General features: G+C 39.4%; 1 protein-coding gene across 4 annotated transcripts in view; it reads left to right on the top strand.

The window, feature by feature from the left end:
• Nucleotides 1-23,885, top strand: part of adam22 (ADAM metallopeptidase domain 22) — a 59,522-nt gene that overhangs the window by 2,501 nt on the left and 33,136 nt on the right. For all 4 annotated transcript variants that reach the window (XR_006360970.1, XM_044033256.1, XM_044033257.1 and 1 more), the window contains exons 3-5: nucleotides 2,448-2,524; nucleotides 16,285-16,351; nucleotides 20,926-21,008. Coding sequence is in view for 3 of the 4 variants with exons in the window: in XM_044033256.1 (XP_043889191.1) it covers nucleotides 2,448-2,524; nucleotides 16,285-16,351; nucleotides 20,926-21,008 (227 nt within the window). In the remaining variant the exon portion in view is untranslated. The remainder of the gene's footprint in view (nucleotides 1-2,447; nucleotides 2,525-16,284; nucleotides 16,352-20,925; nucleotides 21,009-23,885) is intronic.

Genomic DNA, 23,885 nt, shown 5'->3' with positions numbered 1-23,885 from the left:
TATATATATATACATATATACATATGTATATATATACACAGTAAGATCTTCTGGTTTCCCCCTGTGAAGTCATTCAGGAATTTGCAATATATTAAATAGCCACCAGGGGCGAGTCCGCTGCTTTCGAAAGAACTTTGTCTGAAGATTAGCCTTTGTCTCACTTAATCTATAACATCAGTAAACATTTTCCTGGAAAATCATGTACTTTACTCTGTCTGAAAAATGTGTTCTGTTAACTTATGGTTACAAAAATAACTCTCACTTGGTTGCCATTTCAAGGGTTTTTATAAGCTATAAAATATACATTTCAAATGTGGAATAGATTCAGGGAGAGGGGGGTGGATGTAACATCTTTCTTTTTTTGTCGTATAAGTCCCATATTCTCTGGAGAGATAACGTTTTTGATGTCACTTGCACAAAGTTTGCTCAGTTATTGGCTGTTTTTAGATCAATAGCCTTGAAACAAATCTGTCAGATGGGTCAGAAAATGTGCAACACACAGGAAGTTATTTATAGACTTCTGTTGCTATTTTCAGTCTCTGGCACAAACCTCACTGAATGAGGAGTGGGGACTTCAGCTATGTGTTCATAGCACTCTGTTGTTTTGGTAGAAAATTAAATTTTTCATGTTGAATTAGTCTGAGCACGTGTGTTGTTGTTGGTTTTAGCCTGCCTCTCCTCCTGTGGTGTGTGTGTGTGTGTGTGTGTGTGCGTGCTCTGACAGCACTTACGCGCATACTTCAGCAGTCATGAGTGGAAAGCCAGTCTCGCTGTAACTGAGAAATCAATGTAAAAAGAGTCAGTTGCAGTCTCAGAATATTGGTCAGGCCCAGTCAAGTCAGGATGTGCTTTCATTCAACACAATTACTGGTACCTTCTCCCATCATGGATCCAATCTACCAGATTAGATTTCAAAAATGTGCCATGGAAAGGGATTGCCTTTTGCACACAAGCGCACACACACAAGCGCACACATGCTCTTAGCCGCTCATATATGCATTGACCACACACTGACACTCTGAACAATAGAGTCTGTGGTCACTGGGGACCTTGTGGGCTACATTTGTTCTTGGGTGAGCACAAGGGCACCCTCTCAAACGGAAACATACACACACACACACCTACACCCCCCTTGATGCCATGCAGTGGCTGGTCTGTACCAAAGGTCACTCGTGGGCTGGGCTGTTGAGGGGGAGGGGGCAGTGTGCTGTAGCTGGGCTCTGGGACTCCCTCTGGACCTGCGCAGGAATGATTGTTGGGAGTTCTCGTTGACCTGAGGGTGTGTAATGAAGGCTGTACCATATGTGCTCACCACTGCGGATGAATCAGACTTTCCCCGAGCCAAATCGATGGACTTGGAAGAAAGAGTGTGCAATTCTGCTTCTATATAAAACGCAAAGCATCATTGCTTATGGTCATCTGATTCTCATGGGCCCAACAAGGTTGTTTAACACGGCCATTTGGCCTTGTCTATAGTTACAGTAGTAGTGCAGTAGTAATCATAATCGTTGTTCAGCTTAGGGGGGACTGAGCTTTATCTGTTCAGCTCCTAAATTGTAGAAATACGCTGGCCCCCACACTTCTTGTTTTTAAATCTTGTTTAAAAACACATTTATTTTCATTGGCTTTTAACCCAGAGTGAGTTGTTTTTTATGTGTGTTTAGCTTATTTTCTTATTTTTCTTTTTTATTATTGTTTTTAAATGCTTCTTTTTGGCTTTTACGTGTGTCTTTTACCCCTCATTAGCCCTATTATTGTTGTATTGGTATTGTATTTACTGCACTTTGGTCCACCCTGTGGTTTAAAAATGTGCTTTATAAATAATATTGGATTGGATTGGATAGTTACTGTGTTCACAGACTCAGTTCTGTGAAGCATCAGTGGGTTCATTTTGTAGGGATGAGTCCGTTAACATTGTGCAATCCTATCATGTGTTATTAATTTGTCTGTATTGTGTAGATTAGTATGTTCAGGGTTTGGAGAGTGAAGAGTCATCCATCAATGTAGATGAGAATTGACTGTTTCTGGTGAGCTGTCAGCCAGCGATGCAGAGATGTTCTACAGTCTGTGTCTGCAGAAGTTACCGAGAGTGTTTAGTGGATTATAGAATTCAGCAGGGGCTGTGTACAGAGGGATGCAGCAGTGCTCCAATTTGTTCCCTTACTACATGTTTGAATCCCTCAGGGCTAGGGCATTTCTACTACTAAACGACTACTGAATCACAATGTGAAAGTTTACAATCTATATGGGACATTTTGATCGCTAACATTACCTTAAAAAGTCCAAGTTTCCCCTTTGTGACAACTGACTTGCTTATATTTTAACAGAAGTCATAGGTAAAATACCGTGCATATAGTCAATTGATCTGTAAATAATAAACTGAACTATGAATGTAATAATGGCTGCTTTTAGAAAAGGTAAGTAACCTGCCCTCTCTACCTTTTTAGGTGAACCATGTGGCCCAGGCGACCTTTAAAGTCGAGGCTTTTGGGAAGGAATTCATCTTGGATGTGGAACTGAATCAGTGAGTATTACATTATTAAATATCTTAATTTGTCTGTCTGACTGGTTGAGTTTGTGTTTAGCTCTATTTGGTTATCTATCTCTCTGACTGTATCTTTGTTTCCATTGCTGACCGTCTCTTGAGTCGAATTTGTCTAGATCCATCATTCTTATTAATCTTTTTCAAATGTTATTTGTTATTTTACAAACATTTTTATTGTTTTATGTAAATGAAGATGGCTTCATCTCATCTTTGTTTGAGCCACTGTATGAATGACTGTACTGTGTGTGTGTGTGTGTTAGCAGAAGGTCAGTTATTGTGTGTGACTTAGAAGTTCCATCATAATGGGCAGTGATATATGGTAAAGGCTGGAGCGCTGCACTGTCAGACACAGTTATTGATCACATCACTGCTGATGGAAAGCAAGCAACTCTCTATCAGTCTCTCCTGATTCACCTCTCCCACTCTTACCTAATTCCTCTACCTTTTCTTCACCTCCTTTTATAATCAACCTCTTTATCATTTGTCTCTTCTGTCTTTTCTCTTTATTTTTCACTCAATCACTTTTTGAGACAATGGCAGGTTTCTCTCATTTTGTCCACGCGACTAAATGCTTGTTAACCCCGGTCACTTTGTTTAACACAGGCATTTACACTTTAGTGGATGTTTGTCTCTGCAGCTGTAAATCTACAACACAACCAGGAAAATGTATCACAGTCATAGTAGTATGCAGAAGTTGTCACACAAGCACTAGGTTTATTGGTCATTATTCATCTGTATGACATACTGTGCTTTCTCTGCCCTGAAACAATGAATTGATTGTCAATCAGTTCATTGGTTTGAGAGTTGAGACATCCCATTTGACATCTTAGTTTCTTTAGATCTTTGCCTTTATTTACTTTTATTTATGTGACAGGCTACAAAAATCAGTCAACTGGAACATCAGCCGTGGTTAGCTAATGCCCCCCACCCCACCCTTTCATGCATACACTTTGTCGGTAGATTTACGGTCCGATATTGTCGTCGACAAGTTGTAGGAGACAAGCTGGCAAACTTTATGTGCTGACAAGCTTAAAATGAATCAAATGAGTTCAGTGTTTGTAAGAATAAAAAACCGTGGGACAGTTATGTCTGTGTATGTGTTTGTGTGTGTATGAGTACAGTGTCTTCTCTGGTGATGAATGTTTGCAATGTTTTCACTTGGGATTGCAGTTAGTTTTATTGTGCTTATATATGTTGCATATTGTTGTTTGCTTCTGCCTTGTAAGGCAACCTTGTTTTTTTTTTATAAAGCAGCAATAAATAAGATTTACTGTTGTTATTGTTCATGCAATTTGGTGCCTTAAATGTGTTTGTTTTTTTGTTGATGATCTTGGCACTACATAACTTTCTCCCAGTCCCACTTACCTTCCCTCATGAGTGTAGATCTACAGTTTCCCTCGAGTCTGTATTAGTACACCTCTGCTGTCCTCTTCTCTCCTCCTCGCCGTCTTTAACCAAACTCCTCTGTGAACTGATCCCTTGCTTGACAGCAATATCACTTTTGTTTACAGATAGATTTCATGCCAGACAGAATAAACCCAGATGACATGTGTGTGGGTACAGGAGTGGGAGATATTCTAGCTGAATGGGTCAACAATGTTTTTTTTTTGACTTCCAGTAACAAAACATAGTTCTTTCATTTTGATCAATGAGTGACTCAGATGCTGTGCATATTTGTGCGTTTAATTGTGGCACAAGCAAAAAGGAAGGTGTGTTTTTCAGCTTTAGCTGCTGACGCTCTCTCTAGTGGAGTAGTACAGTAAGCTTCACATGATATCATGTATTTTGTTTATCATGTCCGACTGAGCTGAGTTTTGCCGTGAGTTGGTGTGTGTGGTATGTGCTGTGAATAAGGAGTGTAGGTGTTTTTTTATAAAGTTTTTTTTTAAAAGTCAGAAGTGGATAAGTTGGATTGTGTAGTTCCTACAAACCTTTACCAGCTCCGTGTGTGTGTGTGTGTGTGTGTGTGTGTGTGTGTGTGTGTGTGTGTGTGTGTGTGTGTGTGTGTGTGTGTGTGTGTGTGTGTGTGTGTGTGTGTGTGTGTGTGTGTGTGTGTGTGTGTGTGTGTGTGTGTGTGTGTGTGTGTGTGTGATGGAATTATGTGGTGCTGTAGAAACCTACTGCAGCAGGAACCCTCACAAAGGTAGTAATAAGTGATAGTACTGTAATAAATAGTGACGACTTATTGTGTTGCAGTGATCTGTCATTGATTGGAATGTCAGCATCCTGGTGTTATCACGGCTGGTGTGTTTCTACTACAAGACGAGTCTTTAGTCACCCATGTTAGCTACTCTACTCAGTGGATGGTGGTTGGTCTGATGATTGATCGCCCACTTTAATCCCTTGTCTGAAACATGTCAACAACTGGGCTGTAATATTTTATTAAAGACAATACGACAATTTTCCCCTGAGGATGAATTCTTATAACTTTGGTGATCTTGGATTTTCATGAAGTGCCAGATGTTTTGTTTTTGGAATTAAATATCCCAAATGGTTGACAGATTTCCATAACATCATAACAAACTAATTTGTGGTCACCAGACCATCTTTGATTCCTGGTACTATTGTGTTAAAAGACCCCATGCTATGCCTCTTGAGGCACTAGTAGCTCCAGCATGTTTGTGTATAATGATGACTCACCTTGTACTTGGGGGAGTACACTTATTCCCATCCAATCAAGCGGTTTGAAGCTCTGACCCAACATACCATTCAGATGCATCAACTCTATTGCAGGGCTGAGCCTGCATTTCTCCAGTGTCTTTCTCCACAGCAGCACTGCTGGCATCACATATTGGTTCAAACATTCATGGCCTTACTCCAGAAATGTCCTCCTCATCATCCTCTCCTATAGGTACATCATGCTCAGCTTCCTCTATGGTTTACACCGCAGATATAGGCAACACTAGTCGTGTCCTCCACTAGTTTTCCACAACAGAATGTAGGCTGTCTTCCGTGTTTACAAATGCTGTCATGCTGTGTTGTAGCTGCAGTGGCAATATTTATCCTCTTTTATCCTCCACATCACGTGGAGGATAAAAGTATCACGTGTACGTGGTACATACACATACAACCATAAATACCTAAAAAAAAAAGTGATGACAGGTATTGTAACATGTAAAATCATCTATTTTTCTTACAAAAAACATTTAGCAACTGAACACAATTAAGCTTAAGTTTTTAGTAAAAAGCAGCAGTTGTCTGTTAATGAATATACTTTCATTAGTACTACCCTCATTACCATTAAGATAAAATAATTATACTCTATACAATTGATAACCTGATTGTATGAGTTGTTCTCCAGAATGAGCCTTTTATGTTCTATATCAGGACCAAGTCAGCTCTACAGAGGCCACTATTTTGGACCGCCATGTTTTCACAATAACCCACAAAGGACGAAACATTGTTTGAGTTTTGATGCAAAATGAGGGCTGCAAAGGTTCTCCAACAAGCTTAAGCACTCTTATTACAATATGCTAGACTAACACTGACAATGACAATCTAGGTTGCTATTCTATCACAGACCTTGTTTGGATAAGAAACTGGCCCAAATTGAGAATAACAGACTGCATTAACGTGCATGCTATAGTAATCAGTGCTTTCATCATCAGTAATATGCCAGGTTGACTGACGCTACCTATCTGAAGTGTGGCAGAGGAAGTCAGAGGGGGTTGGTGGGTCACAGGGTCTTTATTCCTCCTCGCTGTCTTTGTCCTCCCCTCACTCCTCCACCTCAGCAGCCGCCTGCTATTTACCATTAATGGGACTGGAGCTGAAAGTGTGCTCTGGGTTGGGGGTTGCCTGTTTTTTCATCATCCTCAATTCTTACCCAAAAATCACACACACTCTCTCTCTCTCTCTCTCACTTACCCACCCATGATTACCTCCCTCCCTTCACACCCTCTCTTCATTCAACCCCTACTCCCCATTTACCCCACCCCTCCCACCTGCTTTTGCTGAATAATAAATGTTGCTGAAGATTATATATATGTATCTATATATATATATTTATACATACATATATGTGTGTGTGTGTGTGTGTGTGTGTTATGGTTTCTCTTCCATGTTCATCATATGGTAAAAGGGATATAAACACATGTAAGCATGCAGCATCTTACTATCAATTGGTTAGATTTCTTGTATTAATTCAATTAATAATAATTAATAATGAAATAAATAATTTTTAATGTTAGTCTGTGTGATAAACAATTATATTTAGAAATTGGAGTGCTCTGCAAATTTTGAATGATTTACTGAATAATATTTTGCCATCCAAATGAAATGTGTCACGTCTTACCAAACATCGTCCCCTCCCCCCTTTTGGTGTTTTTGCAATTTATTTGGAATCACTTAAGTGTTTTTTTTTCTGTTAGATGTATTCAACATATTTTCAGAGATGTTGATTGCGTTCATGATTTGAGTTTGTGGCCATTTGTGAATGTAGATGGAGAGAAAAACAGGTGCAGATCCAACTGGGACTGGAGAGTTTCATAATCTTTCAGTGTTATGGCATAATTTGCTGCGACAGCATAAAGTGAAGAGGGGGCTTCTCTCTCATCTTATGTTGACGTCCACGCTCATGGAAACTCTGTATTGCTATGTCTATTACTGTGTTGTGCCAGCTTTCCTAGCATGCAGATACGTTGTTAATGTTAATGCTTAGGGTCAATTACTTTCAACACTAAATGCATTATTCATCTTTCTGAATGGAACATGTGTGTGGGGAGGGGGATGCTAGGGTTAGAGCACTGATATATCCATGGGGGCTTCCTGTTTTGGAAAAGAAGCAAACCAAACATCCCATGGTTCGGTGGTTTGATGAATGTGTGTGTATGTTTTGGTGTATTTGTGTATGGGCGTGTGTGTGGAGGGAGGTTGATTTTACCATTTCATTTGTTAATGTGATGTGAACCTTGAAAATCCACTGCTGTTGGATGTTCCTGACTCTGTCATGGTGTTGGGCCCCAGCTGCAGGAGAGACGTGTAAAGTGTTGTCTTAATTAAAGCTAACAAGAATGGATTGAAGGAAATGAAGCTCAGATGGAAAGCGTGATGATCAATACTTAGAGGGGGATGAAGCGCGTTGGACAAACAGAGAAAGAGCCTTGTTTTGAAATATTAGATTTTAAACTCAATTTGCATTAATTGGTATCATTTCAATTTTCAGTACACAAAGCAACTGCTGGAGTACATAGATGCATCATTAAAGACACACTGTTAGTTTGTAGAGGACAAAGTACTCAGTGTATACAAATACACAAAAGGAATAATAAAAAAAAATCCATACATTTTATCTCTGCTTTTTCTATGATTTAAGCAAAACGGTGGACTTATAATGACCATAGCACCAGTTTAAAACACTATTAAACTTAAAGGCATGGTGTGTAAAATGTATCAACATTTATTGGTGAAGTTGCATGTTGCAGCCAAATATCTCTCACTTCATCCGTCGTTTCCAAGTATGTTGGAGAACGTTTGTAGCCTTCAGTTTGCATCAAAACTCAAAAGGTGTTTAGCCCTTATTATTGGTGGTTATTGTAAAAACATGGTGGTTCAAATAGTGGCCTCTCTAGAGCTGACTTTGGTCCTGATATAGCACATAAAAGGCTTATTCTGGAGTAATGGAAAAACAACTCATACAAGCAGGTGATTGTACATTTATAAAACATTAAGTATATGTATTTTAAATTGATAGTAGTTAAGGGTTAAACAATTATTCTGAATTTTATCTAAATCGAAACACTACTGCAATTTTCAAATCACAGGAGGCGCAATATTTTTTAAAGACAAAATGTGTGTCAAATATATATTTAGATGAATTATTGTGTTGATCAATACACATCTTATATTCTATATATTCTGCAGACTTCTGTTTCTCACAGATCTGCACAAGTATCACACAGTAATCATTTTAAATTCGTTCTCCGAATGAAAATGACAATCATGATGTAAAAATCAGCATTCCCTCGCGAAACATATCGCAATTCCTGTCAAAATAATCACAATTTGATATTTACTCAAACTTGTTTAGCCCTAATAGTACTAATGATAGTGTATTCATTTAACACAGACAACTGCAGCTTTTTACTGGTGTGCTTGTTTGATTGTGATCAGTTGTACTTTTGGAAAAAAAAGGTTGTTTTACATGTTGCATTACCTGTGAGCCTAACAGTTAGAGCTGTGAATCACAGTTTTTGCCACAGTAAATTATAATGCTTTGGTGTTATAAATGTGAACAAAATGTCAACACTGGCTTCTACGAAGACATTTAGGTTGTGAGTGACATAATTCTAAGCTCTGTGATTGGATGCTTCTAACAAAATACCTTCCTGGTACATGTAGGTGATTTTGCTTCTTATTTTTAACATACACAGCTCAATATTTGGATATTTTCACATTTTACTGACCACTTTTTGAAAAAGATGACTCAACTGTGAGACTTTCTGACCCTAGAGAATCTCTGCAGCTGCTCTAAATGCCAGACATCAAACAGTGTCTTTGTAAAAAGACATTCTTCACATACACATCCAAAATATCTGGGAGGAGTTGCGGGTGTGCTGGTTTACTTTTTTCCCCAACAATAATCTCTTGTTCACTTCCCAGAAAAGTGAGTGCATACAATGTTATTCAGTTGATGTCAAGCTCATGTTGACTTCATGACTCATGAACTTGGTGACATTTGCTATCAGATCCCAAAAATGAGTGTCTCGATGACTTTGTGAAAGGTGCTGATGCTGCTGCTGGTGTGCATGAGTGAGTGCGTCTGGATTTATGTATGTGCTGGTTGTAGGTACATGTACATGCAGCCTTACGTCTTCACATGGATGCGGTTTAACTCTCTCATGTCCCGTTTCACGGTCATTTATCATCCCTGTCTCATTCTCCGCATCCTGACTTTGCTACTATCCAACTCCACTCTTCTTCTCCTCCTTTTCCACCTCCACCTTTGTCTCTCCTCCTCTTTTCCCTGGTCTGTAATTTATTGCAGAGAGGCGTGATCGGATTTACTGCAGACTTAATGAGAAAAACACAGAGTGGAGTGTGTGTGTGCATGAAAGAGGGAAAAAAGATGGAAAAGAATGAGAGAAAGAAATAGTTAAGGGTTAAGTTTGAAGAAGAAGAAGACTGAAAGAGAGATGTGGATGTCCTTCATGCACCCTTGAGTTCTACTGGGTGGGATGAATAAGTGTAGACGATATGAGAGGGATATAACAGAGTGTATGTAAATGTGTGGGCATACATGCTCGGTGAGGTATATACTTGAAAGAAAGTACCCTCTCCTGTTCTCTTCTCTCTTCCTTCCCATCTTGTACTTTTGCTCTGATCTGTGTCCGACCACACACACACACACACACACACACACACACACACACACAGCCTGTGTATGTGTGTGTGTACACAAGAGGGAGAGCTAATGCACTGCTCACTCACTGTATATTACAGATAGTGTTTGCTAAGTGGCTCAGTGTCAGTACAGACAGCATAGTGTTTGTCAGTATAAGACGGTGAGTGCAGATTTGTGTGTATCTGTGTTGTCGGGGGAAGTGGATTCAGATATATTTGTGTAGGTGAGCAGGGTTCATTATAAAGCAACATTATTATAATAGTAAAGATGTGTTATACACTCACACAGAGATGTCCTGGAGAGCCTCTACACTATGGGCATTTTTATTTTAGTAGTATAGAAATGTTGGGCTGAGGTCAAAGAATATGTTCACTTTTTTCCAGTCTGTGTTAAAGCAGTACTCACTTGCCCAAATGTAGATATATATATTGGCTGTTCTAATAATTACAAGTGTTCATATTGATGCTGCAGTTCTAGCGTAAGTGAAGTGAAGCCCACAGTCTTTGTCTAGTGCAGAAAAGTAGAATAGACACTGATTTGCCAAATGTATACTTTATGTAAGCTTCATATTAGCCTGAGTTAAAGGACAACATTGGAATAGTATAAACATAAAAAAAAGCATCAAAATGATTTTATTTGGTCTCATAATTATTTCTTGATGTATTTTGTGTGTATCACACAATAAGCGTATCAGTGTGCTATTTTCCTATTAAGTTTACAGTAAAAGTAATAAGAGAGTTTGCCTCTCTGCAGAGGAAACGGTGTCACTTGGCACATGAGCGGATCATGTGTGTAACGAGCAGAGTAAATGCATGAAGTGTTGCATATCCCGCAATGCACATGTACATTTCTGTCTTGATAATGGGCCCCTACACTCAATTTCAAAACCAACTTAGATTGGGAAAGTCCATTTGCTCTTTTGCAGGACACAGGTACTGGGCAGTAAAAATGACAGGTGTGTGCATTGGGAACTAACAAAGATAATTTCTCCCAATGTTTGTTTGTTGGTTTTTTAATCATGGCGCTCAGTGGACAGTTAAATATCACAAAGTTTATTTAATTGTATTCACAATAGACATTAACAAACCTCATGGTGACGCCTGATGAAAAGTCAGTAATCACTGATTAATTGTATGTTTACATGTCCAAACAACTTCCAGTTTTGCCCAACTTAGATGGGCGAAACTATTAGTTATCAGATTATGCATCAGGTGTTTAATCAGAATAATGGCAGCATTTTTGCATGCATAGAGTAACTTCTGCCTGCATCGTAAAACACAGTTGTTTTCGGCTCATTTTTAGATATTTCTCCTCTGCTCGTCTCCTCGTCACACACCATTGATTTCATTTCCCTCCTCTCTCACTTCTCTAACTTTCATTTCTGTTTATACGTCTTGAACCTACATCGTGTTCTTCAGTTCATACTGCTACCGTGGTTGACAGAGAGGGGGAGAGGGCTGGAGGATATTTATGCTAATCCAAGCACTTTTAATTTACTGCCCTACAATAGAGTTAAAAAGTTAAAATGTCCTGTTGAAAAACTGTGTCAGTTCCACAGCAGTTTTTGCTCCTTGTTTCTATCCATTTCCAGCAATATCGAGAGCGGAAAGTATGTCATGTTTGTAGGGCAGACGCATGATTAACAAAATCAGGGAGTCACTGTTTACAGCACCAATGTGAATACTGCGTCACATGTTTACATGAACACCGATCTGAATACTGCGTATAGTGAACTATACATATATATGTATATATGTATATGTATGTATATATCAAACAAGGACCCGACTATAAACACAATATACACACTATATTGATGTCTCTGTTGTCTCACTAAATCACTAGTTTTCCTGTCATGCTGAATAAAAATCACTTGACTGTGGCAATAGATGAACTATTTAACCACATTTTACACCACACAAAGTCCGATGATGTCAGTGGAGGAGTGGAGATCAGACACATGTGAGGATGTAAACGGCTGCTTGCTCCCAGGTGTGCAGAGCTCCAAGTGTCTTTCTGTCTCTATTATCCCTGTTAACACGGTGTAGAGTTCACCAAGTGTCCACATGTTTTTACACATACAGATCTACTTGTTCTCCTCATCCCCATCCACTGCATAATTCAGGAGGCAGCTCTGTTTGGGCTGTAGGTTTCATGCCGTATATTTGATTGTATGATGGACCCAGGGTTGCTGGAGGAAACCGGGTCCTAAGCTTTCGGTTAGATTTTTCTTTATTGGTATTTCTTGTTTGTGAGTGTCAGTATTCCCTGTGCAATAAGAACAGGGGTCCCATTGAGGGTGCTGGCGGAATTGTATGTCTGATAAGTGATTGGGGAGTGAATGAATTATAGCCAGGAGACCTTTAATGAGGCCTCAGTGGGAGGGAGGCTGACGTTAGAAGGGGGTGGTGGGCAGGTGAGAGCAGCTGCTGCTTTTCCCTAAGAGAACCCATCCCCCCCTTCCCCCCTGTCTCCCTCTCTCTCCTCTCCTTCAATCATTTTCACATCCTTATTCCTCATGTCTACCTTTCCATCTTGCTTCATCCTCCTCATGCTTTTTGTGGTGCACTTATTCTGCGTTCTCTCATGGCCTTGCCCCTCCCTCCCTCAGCACCCCCCCACCTCATTATGGAAGCCTGACACTGCACATGTTCAGTCCTTTGTGTGCCACTGCCCTTTTATGACTGGGTTAAATGGCAAATCCATATATGGAGCAGAAGTCCATTTGATGACAGCTGTACCCGTGTGCAAACATATATGTATGAATGTATGGACGCATTGGATTAATGATGGAAGTTAATTCTGAATTCTTATATTCGTACGAGCTGGTGCTTGTGCTTGTGTGTGTGATCTGGGTTTTTGAGTGTATTAAGAGGAGTCTTTCAAAAGACTGTGTGAAAGCAATGAAAGGCCTGCTATCCCATCACTTGTGCCAGTCAACACACACTCACTCACACATACGAATAAACAGTAGCCCTGCCATTCTTCTTGTGCTGTTTTTCATTGGTGCTTGGCGACACAGATCGTGAGAGGAATTTCAGGCCACATAGAAAATTAGTTTATGTTTGCGTGTTCACCACATGAGCTCCAGCAACTCAAAACAAAATGCTGTGAAGGGAGGGAATTTGATGTGATCGGACTCTGTGAGCTCACTGCTTCTCAGTGTTTCTGTTTTTACCTCCTGAAGACTCACTTAATAAATTTGAAAAACACTTTTGATTGCAGCATTTTCCTAGCTAAAACACTGTCAATGCATTGAGGTTTCTTCTGTGGGAGATGCATGTGATCCGTCTATGAATTGTTGAGGGCTGAAAGTGGAGCATCTGCATATCCACCTCTGAAATCTCCTCCAGGGTTGATTGAAGCTGCGAGCTGGCTTTCAAAACAGATGTTGCTGCAGCTCCACAGCCCAGAAAACTCCAGTAGAGCGTGGGCGGAGCAGAGTATTCAAAAATCCAATGAGCTGAGAGCATGATGGACGAACACCGACTGAGACAGAAAATTGCCCGGTCTCTGTTTCAGCCACACATCCGGTCAGCAGAGAGGTGCCAGATCCCACAGAAATGTGTCTGGCATGAAATAAACCACTTGTACCACCGCAATCATACACTGCAAATGCTGCGATAAAATTGGAATTTATTACAGTGTTTGAATATAATCCCCTCCACTGCCATTTTCTTTATCTCTTTTTTTACTTATTAATCAGCTTCATTTTTACAAACCATCTCGCTTTGACCATCATTTATGCATTTAATTCCTCAGAGAGATCAATCACAGGGAAACAGTGCAGGAGTATAAATCAGTATGTTCATTTAGAATTTCATTAATAGTCGTGTGTATTAGGGCTGAAAATGTTATAAAAAAATATTGAATTGCGATTACTTTGACTGAAATTGCGATATGATTTCGTGATATGAGAGGGAATGGACATTTTTACATCATTATTTTCATTTTCATTTAATTAGCATATTTAAAATGATTACTGTATGATGTTTGTGCAGATCTGTGAGAAACAAAGATGTTCTCTTCAGTCTGTAGACTATGATGTGTATAGGTCAGGACAATATTTAATCTTAATGGTGATTTAACACACATTTTGGCTTTATGAAATATCGCGCCTCCTGCCATATTGCTCAGCCCTAATGTGTATGCATGTTGACAGGAAGAGACGAGGTTCACTTCAATATGCATTGATGGAGAGATTGTTCTACATTTGAGTGTGCATGAATGTGTGTGTTACCTCTTTAGGACCTCCTCGTGGAGACCAAAGCCTGGTCCTAATGAGGGCAGAACTGGTTAAGTTTAGGGCTTAGATTTTAATTGTGTTAAGGTTAGGGATACGGCTTTGTTTAGGGTGTCTAAATGAATCAAAGTCAATGCAGTGTCCTAAGAAGGATAGCTGTGCAAACCTCTGTGTGTGTGTGAGAGAGAGAGAGAGCGAGAGAGAGAGTGGGGGTTGGGGTAGAGGCTGAGTTTGCGTCTTTGTCTGTCAAATAAATTATTTAAATCCTGTAACAATTAAAGCTGAAATCTGTTATCGGCGTCCTCCATTAGAAGCCTGTGTGTCTGCCTTGCTGCCTCAGTATGCCGTGCGTTTGCTCCCCCCTGTCTGAGCTCAGCATGAGGCAGGAGAGAGATCACAAGCTTCGAGTCTTATAAATACACATCCCTGCAGAACAAAGGCTAACAGTGAACATCTTCATTACGGGAGACCATGAATGCCTTAATGGTGGTTCTTTTGATGCAAAAATGTCGATACTTGTACATTTTTTAATTTTTAACAGTGTTGGTGAGGTGACGTGTGTAATGTATGAGGTGTGTTGGATGGGGGAGGCTTGTCTTTTTTTTGTTGTGTAATCATGATTGGGGCGGGGGGTTTGAGAAGAAAGCTTCACTACAGACTGTCAATGATGTTGATATCTGCTGAGCTCTGTTTTCACACCCTCTTCCTCTCTCTTTAACTTTATTTTCTATCCCATTATTCTTCCTTTCATGGCCATTTTCTTCCTCTTTCCATTCCCTCCTTCTCTACCCCCTCACCTTCCCTGTATGTATCATTTTTATTTCCATAGGAAACTGCGCGTCCTCTTTCTTCTGTGCATGTGTGTGTATGTGTGTATGCTGATGTTGGTGATTTTTACCTGAATTATTTACCTTTTTTCATGTCTGGAAAAAATTGATAGCTCAGTTGAGTCTACCTTTAAAAACGGAATAATTTCTTGTCATCTATTTTATTATGATGTATTACTTTTATTTCTTTTCTTTTCAACTCAGCAGTTGGTCATTTTGCCAAATATACCACTGTTTTTGAATTAGTTATAAAAATACAGCTAATAATACTAAAAAAAAATCAGAACTGACTTATTAGTATTAATATAAACCAGTACGTCTGTGTCATCACAAGTCCCATCTGTCACTGACGATGAATCTTTTATCAGTTTTATTAAAAATGTACCTCATGATAAAGACTTGAATGAATATTAATGCATTTTTGTGAAAGACCCTGAATTGCTTTTCTTGAGATGACTCAACAAATCCAAATTCGGGTTAATCTGATAGAAAACCTGTCATGCTGGTTTTACTTTTACATTTTTCAACTGTTCTCTTCTGGTGCAGTTAGCTTTATTTGTGTGTGTGTGTGTGTGTGCGTGTGTGAGTGTGAGAGAGAGGAGATTTGTGTTGGCTACAGCACTGCTGAATGTACAGTACGTACAGTATAAAGTCGGGTCTAAAAGTCAAACTGGCCTTATGTTTGTACTTCACTGTATACACACATAAAAGCACACATGTACACTTCTCCCCTCCTGTTCATGTGTGTGTGTCTACATTCAGGTCATCTTTTTTGTGAGATAAAAGGCTAAAATATTTTAACTGTTTTATTTGGAAATGGGCTCAAGGGATAAATCCACAATCCACTGTGTGTGTGTGTGTGTATGTGCACGCCGTGTAGTGGTGTGGCTGTGTTTGTGCACTCGACCTCATACATCTCTGTCTCAGATTGGGTCCGCAGTGTGTACCCCATCGGGAGTCTTGGGCCCAGCTCTTGCTGAGAAAGCACACACATACTGATTTGCTTTTATTTATGCCACTGTTTTTCTTCCTTACTCTCAATTTATTTTCTGCCCCCCTTCCTATTCTCCCTGTGTCACTTTTTTCTTTTACTGACCTTTGCTCGTCCTTCATCGCTTTCATACATAAACACACACACAGTTGCTAGATGGCTTCATTTGTGTAGATTTGTGTGTACAATGGTTTAATCAGCTGGTCTCTCTCGCTCTTAAGCCGGCTGTGCTTTCAAGGCAGTAAAAACAATTATTCTACAAAATACAAGCATACACATGAGGGACACTTAAAGATCATTTTCTAACTTTGATTTTCTTTTTTGCTCTGTTTACAGTGATCTGCTGTCTTCAGGATATGTGGAAAGGCATGTGTCGGATAAAGGGAAGGCCATCATCACCAATGTAAGAATCTTGATATCATATTTCTTTCTATTATGGTGTTTACATATACATAGGAGCTGCTGATTTTATGGTGCCCAGGTCTTCATTCTGTCAAGTCAATGCACATAAAACACATTTTATTGTCCAGAAAAAGTCTGGTTTGCATCGTGATCAGCTCACAACCATGTCACAGATCAACAAACAATGGAGGGAAAGACAGCTTTGGTTCAAATAGAAAGTACATTTATTTCATGAACAAACAGGGAATAAGGCATATATGCTGAATGTGCTGAAAACATGTGGGATGTTATCTGCAATATCAGTGGTAAATGTAGGAGTGTGGATGAATGACATGGGTGAGGTGTTGATCCTGCAAGAACCATCCAAAAATGATCTGTGTCATCAGGCTGAGCAAGAGAGAGAGAGGAAGACAAGAGTAAGACATTACTTGTAGGTTTCCAACCAGCTAAAACATTCTGGCTACAGAAGGAAAACAAGTTGTATAAGTACAAACACTAAATGCAGTACAATGGAACGGTCACCGTTTCAATGACTATGTAATGGAGTTGGAAAATCAATACATTGAGATTTTTTTAACTAGCTTAAAGTAGAGAATTTGCTAAAAGCGGCAATTGACAATTTATCTCAAAAAGTATTGGGAGTATTGGTCACTGCAGGTTTTTGAGAAGATGCTCAGTGTGTTTACATGGACTAAGATAATAATTTGTTTTTTTAAATGTCATGTAAACAACATTAGTTCGACTAAAACTGAGCTAGCCTTAGACTAATATACCTGGATAAGTGATTCATAGTCCGATTTATTTATTTTTATTATTAGCACAGTGAGTTAAATGTAGCAGTTATCTTAAAAAAAACACTCTGTTGTACATTATGTAGCACTGTCCCATTTAAACTAGATAAATGTCAGATTGACATATTCAATTTAGCTTTAAACTGTAAAATCAAATTGCAATTAAGAATGATGCTATTAATTGGCATCTAAGTATTGTGATATAATCCAGTGTTGAACAGCATTTCATACCAGCCCCACTGAGTAATCTGACAGGTGTTATTTTTTTGGTGAATCATCACTGGACTGCAGTTCTCTCAGCTCCATAGTGCTTTCACTGCTTTCATTCTCACATCTCTCCTGCACATTTTGTCATTTTCAGAGAAAAGGGTGTGATAAACCAGCTGTACAGACATACAGAAAGTCGATGGGAACATGAGCCTACTTTTCACTTACATCATAATTAAATATTTTCCTGATGGATTATTAGTCTTAGTAGTTTCAGTTTCAGTTTTCTTCACTCGCACAAGATATCAGTTTTAGAAATTATGTTTCCATTCAGAAGAAAATAGTTGTTAGTGACTGGCAGTTGGTGTCAGCTAATAGGAACCTGTGACATTTGTGAATATCTGGTTTAAAAAAAACATGGTATCGGTGAAATCATGAATTTCGAGGTTTTTTTGCGTCAAGAAAACTACGTCTATTTTCATGTACAGTCCATGATCAGGCCATACAGCCACTGCAATTTAACATTAACATTCATCCTGAGCGATCTAATCCCAAGTAGGCAGCTCTACGTCTGTCTGTTCACACCTGGTAAAATGCGTCCTGAATGCATGTCCTGCTGTCACTTCTGATCAGATCTCACATCCCAGCTCTATTTGCAAACACTGTACATTCACAAGTGATTGGATCTCAAGAAGCGCTGAGGACATGTTTGTCTGCGCTCACACCCGTGCTGTCCACATGTGATTGATCTCTCAGGATGGATGTTAATACCAGGTCTGACCTGGATTTAAAATGCCTGTGATAATCCTGTAAAATCTGGGCTTAAGTTACATGACACCCGCCGAGGTGTTGTGCTGTAATGAGGATTATAATTGTCAGGATTTACTCAGCTCAGAAGCAGATTATGTAGATATTAGGTACTTTAAAGAGAATGACCCAAATTATTACACCACAATTTGTATGATATGGTCACTTATAATTATAGAACGTATTATACAGCAATCTTTCTGTGGTATAATTAAATCTGTAGATGAATATCCAGAATGTGCTTTGCCTGGTGATGCTGCTGTTGTGGTTTCCTTTTTAATCAGTGGAAAGAATAAGAGCTACTTTTAAATAAGGCCCAGGAGAGTGTAAGGAAGGTATCTGCATCACATTGGCCAAAGTGTTGGCAGTCTTTTCTATTTTGTGCTTTAAGTGTGGAAACTTTGCTTTATGAAGTAAGTTGATGGAAAGTTATTTGGCCAGGAAAAAAATGTCTGGAAGATTTTGGAGTACCCTTAAACACGATATGTGTAATTTTACATGACCACATGATCATTAACATGATCATTTACACACTTACACTGTTTTATAAAATAGCCACACAGAAATGCCTGTTTTTTGGCCAATCTGTCAAAACTAATCTAAACCAAAACTGATGCACCTGTTTTTTGTGGAAGGGCAACTCAAAACAATATCTGCAAAAAAGGTTACATACGTACAACTGGTACAGTACAGCATTATACCACATGTCATGCTAATGTGGTAACTAGGTTTTAGAGTACTCTGTAGTGTACAGCTTTTAATATAAAGAGATGTATGTTCAAACCAATGTCAAATGAGTTCACACAATGCTGTTTAAGCCAGCTCTAAGCTTGTTTTTTTTAATGGAAGGAGTTTATTGGCCTGAATATAAAACTCCCCCATATAAAAATGCAGTGTTGTCATAAAACAGGCCTGAGATTTGCCCACAGTGACCTGATACACCCTGGGATGTTTACAAGAATAGATACAGTATCTCAGTGGGAAAGAAAGACAATCTCGTGTTGATAAATGATATATAATAATGCTATTGGCTGTAGTGATATATATCTCTATATTATTCCTTGGGAGAGTCTATACGTACTTACTAGGAAAACACATTTTCTGTCAGTCAGTCATCATCTACCGCTTTATCCTCCACCAGAGGGTCAAGGGGGGTGCTGTGCCAATCTCAGCTACATCGGGCAATAGGCGGGGTACACCCTGGACAGCTCGCCAGTCCATCGCAGGGCCACACACAGATAGAGACAAACAACCATTCACTCTCACACTCACTCCTATGGTCAATTTAGAGTGTCCAATTCACCTAATCCCCACAGTCCAAAAACAATGCATGTTTTTGGACTGTGGGAGGAAGCCGGAGAACCCGGAGAGAACCCACGCACACACGGGGAGAACATGCAAACTCCATGCAGAAAGGCCGGGTCTTCTCGCTGCAAGGGGAGAGTGCTAACTACTATAACACCGTGTGGCCCCACATTTTTTGTATGGATATTAAAATTATTATGCATTTTGGTGTGATTTCCTTTTTCTTATTTGTCTTTATAGACATAGTATAGTGTCCTACACACACACACACACACACAGACATTTGGGTTCAGGACAGCAGAAGGAGTGAAGACACTGAGATAGTAGAGCACAGCACAACTTATAAATAGCTTCTCTTTCTACCTCCCCCTCTATATGTCTTCATTTTGCTGTCACTCTACCATTCTTAACCCAACTTCTCCTCACCTGTAGATCCATTTGGCATAGTCTAGTCTAGTACCAGCTCTGTACAACTTATTTTATAGTTTATAGCACCTACACACACAATAATGTGGTAGTTAACTGTTCTTTTAGTGTTATTTGTCAGTTTTTGGGTCATCTTGGTTGTGTCTTGAGTCCTGTGAGAGTCAGATTCATAAATGATTAGTCTGACATAATGGAACTGAGAAATAGTGAGACCCGGGAACATGAAAAAAAATGTCAGCAAGACGGATTCAATTATCCTCAACTGTTGCATTTATAGCAACTGATGCTGATGAATTTCAAAATCGTTTTGCAAGCAGGAGTCAGTTAAATCAACTCTTTGTAGTTTAATGAAAACAACAAATGCAAACATGCATTCTAATACAAACTAATAAGACATGGGTGAAGTCCACTGAGGGAGCTGGATGTAGAAGTGGACGTAGTGGCGTTGCTGCACACGGCATCAGACTGTGGAGCAGAAATTGATCTACTGATAAAAGCTGTGTTTCCTCAGGGGGAGCAGCTTCCTGTCTAATGGCTGTTAGGCAGCGAGAAATGGACCAGGAAGAGGCCTGCAAAGCACTTAGACATCATACACGTCTATATAGAAAATAAAAGTGTGTTTATGCTTGCTGCGAGAAGAGCAGACACAAACTGCACATGCAGGGCATATGGAGATAAGGAGTGACGACAGGGAATGAGTGGTTGACGGTCAGCGGTGAAAGAGATGGGAAGTCGTTTACATGTGGCTGATGCTGTGGCTTTCTGGTGTTGGGTTGAGAAAAGAGAAATTACTGAGCAGTTAACACACAGATGGTAGTAAATAGGTTTAAAAGGTTAAGATGAATGTGCAGAAAACCCCACACAGTCACACTCACCAGGCCATGCTTGCACTTGTTTGTTAGCAGTTATGTATTCCACTTGCTAATGGAATATTGAGCATTATTGCAGCAGTGCAGTGGCATATTTCACTCTGTACGTGACAGTATGAGACATGAGTTTGTTTATGATCTAAAGAATCTGATCTGTTGTGCTCATACAGGGAGGAGAGCACTGCTACTACCAGGGGAAGGTCAGAGAAATCCCTCACTCCTTTGTGGCTCTGTCATCTTGTCATGGATTACAGTAAGTACAAATACACAAGTGTTGTACAAGTGTTTGTGACTTTATATGTTTGCTGTACATTTCTGTTTGTGTTCAAGTCCTGGGCCTCACTCTTATCTGATAGGTCACTGAGTATACTTCTAGCCAGCCCTTCTCTGTCTGTCTGCATTTTTATGTACACAGGTTTATCATTCTCTCAGACGGGTGCTGCTCAAACTCTTCTCCTCTCCTCTGTTATTTTTAGCTTTTGTGCTCTGGAGCAGCACTCGCCCCATCAGAGAGAAGGGTTAGACACAAGGCTTGTTGGAAAGAATGTATCTTTACTACACTACACTAAGCACATTGAGTTTTGTGTTATACACATATGTAAAAAAGAGATCCAGTATAGGGCAAAATGTATATGTAAAAGTGAATGTTGTATGTGGACTGTTTACTACTTGCATGAATAATGCACCTATATATAATTCATGTGCAGGCAGATTTTTATTGTTGCTTACAAACATTTACTCACAGTAAATTGTCTTTCCCCAAAACAGTGAACATAAGAAGGGAAAACTCGCACTGTCCCGATAATACCGCTGATCTTTTTTTGTGTGCCGCACCTCTCATCCAAACAATGTAAAATTCAGCGCTGCACAAAACGGGTGACCTTGGAAAGTCACCTGCCAAGTTAGAAACCTGTCAAGCGACGGTCAGACTGGTATCATGCAATTAACAGACTGACAGCCACACATGTACCTTGGGTTTATAGATAGATTGCAAAAGCGGAACAAGAGAGATAGCTCAGTGGTAGAGCAAGTCATCTTTCAACTGGAAAATTGTGGGTTTGATTCCCGTCTCCGCAAGTCTATTTGCCGATGTGTCCTTGGACTCCTGATGGCACAGTTCTCTTCAAAGGGCTTTACAGTCTGTACAGCAGATGACACTCTTTATCCTTAGAGCGTCACATCGAGTGAGGAAAAACAGCTTTGTGTGGTCATCAAGACTAGAGAAGCGCTATATAATGTAAATACAGACCATGTAGTTGTGATGACTGACTGGATGTTTTATGTTTAATTAGAGAAAGCACTCAGAGAACGTAAACCTTCGTCAAGGCTGCCCAGTTTCCATGTCTGGATCACTACCTGATTATTTCTTCCTTGAACCCTAACCTACATGACCAGATATTAAATCAAAATCTAATCTAGCAAAAACAGCCTCTTTGTCTGAGGTAATAAAAAAATCCTCTTTTCTTACTGTGAGGCAGAGAATAGAGAGGCAGTTGTAGAGTTTTCAAACTGTGTGACATAGCTAACAGCTTTGTGATTTTAAGATTTAAGATGTGATGATGGAGATCTAAGATTTATGAAGACTTGGACGGTGGAGTATATAGATCACCATGCTCATCTGCATATTGTTGACCTATACACTGTTTCCTTGACACTTGAATGATAAACCAAATAATCAGTGAAGACATGCACATCCAACTAATTATGGTAAATTAGATTGAAGTTTGCTGAGTAAACTAAGCTAAGCTCAGGCTTTTAATAACATTTGCATGTTTAATGTGATTCTGGTGTAGCAATGTCGATTAAATATAATAATTTAGTTTTAGGGTTGTATGTATATCATAACCAGACAAGGTAAATGTTTGGCATGACCGTCACATATTTAGGACTTACTAAGGTTACAATATGTCTGACTTACTGCAGTTTGTTGTGCAGTTGCTGCAGTTGTTATTATTCATGACAGTGACAGTAGTGCGAGTAGTCGTGGTTGTCATGTTAGCAGTGTTGGAACTTTGATTTAGGACTTAATGTGGACAGAAAAAACAAGTTGACAAGGACGTAGCAATGTGTCCATGATCCCATGATATATCCAGTAGAAACAGTGTGTGCAGGAGAGGGAGTTAAGGGAGTACATCATGTTGTCCAGGGGTTCGACATTAGGGAGAGGATATTTCCCCGATGCTGAGTCAGGTTTTTACCATGCATAATATACATTCTGCTCTCTCACTCTCATAGAAACATTACCCTGCAATGCTATACTGCTATTAGCTATACACAGAGGGATAGTGATCTTGGCTACATCCATCAAACAGGATGTAGGCTCAGTAGTTACACAGGTTCCCGTTTTAAGTGTCATGGAAGTTGTAATCCAAATACTAAAAATAACACTTAAATAAAAATCAAAAAGAACAACAGTGAGCATAAATACAGACAATTTGAATGTTACCTTAAGCGCTAAATGATGTCATGTTGGTTCCGTCAGAGCCCCCAAAACCTTTGTGAATTATAAACCTGCAAAATGTTTTCAGGCACTTGGTGACAGCAGAAAAAAGATGTGAACAGAACACTATAATATAATATTACCAATTGAGTTTAAATGTCAAGCTAATTAGCTGACAGTTTCTTGTTTACACACATAGCAATAGCAGTTGCTTATCAGTATATTCATTCATCTGAATCTGTGTTTTGTTCTCTATCAATCATGGTTGCTGTGTGAATAATCCTGTTTGTTTCAACTTTAGCAGAGCGTGTCATTCTCACTCATAGAATCTGATTACCTTTCAATGGAAGAAATGTGATTTATTTACTGTATTTATTGTCTCATAGCAAATTGGTGTTTGCCGCTTAGAAGTGCTTAAAATAAAAACGGATCCATCCCTCAGGATAACCGGTTAAATGTGATGGAATCTGTTGACGTGATGAGTTACATGCAAGGTTCAGCCTCATACCTACACATCCAAAGACGCTGCGTGTTATTCCCATATTTAATCTGCACTGAGTGCCACACTCACCTGGGACAATGAGTGTGTTGAAGGTGAATTATATGTTGAAGGCCAGAAAGAGGCAGAAAAATAACCCCAGAGAGATAGTGGAGAAAGACAGATTGGGAGTACTTGCAGTGTTTACCCTT

Source organism: Solea senegalensis, linkage group LG9, assembly GCF_019176455.1.
Source record: "Solea senegalensis isolate Sse05_10M linkage group LG9, IFAPA_SoseM_1, whole genome shotgun sequence".
Classification (NCBI taxonomy): Eukaryota; Metazoa; Chordata; class Actinopteri; order Pleuronectiformes; family Soleidae; genus Solea; species Solea senegalensis.
Note: the sequence above shows the minus strand (reverse complement) of the source record. Positions and strands in the feature narration are given on the sequence as shown.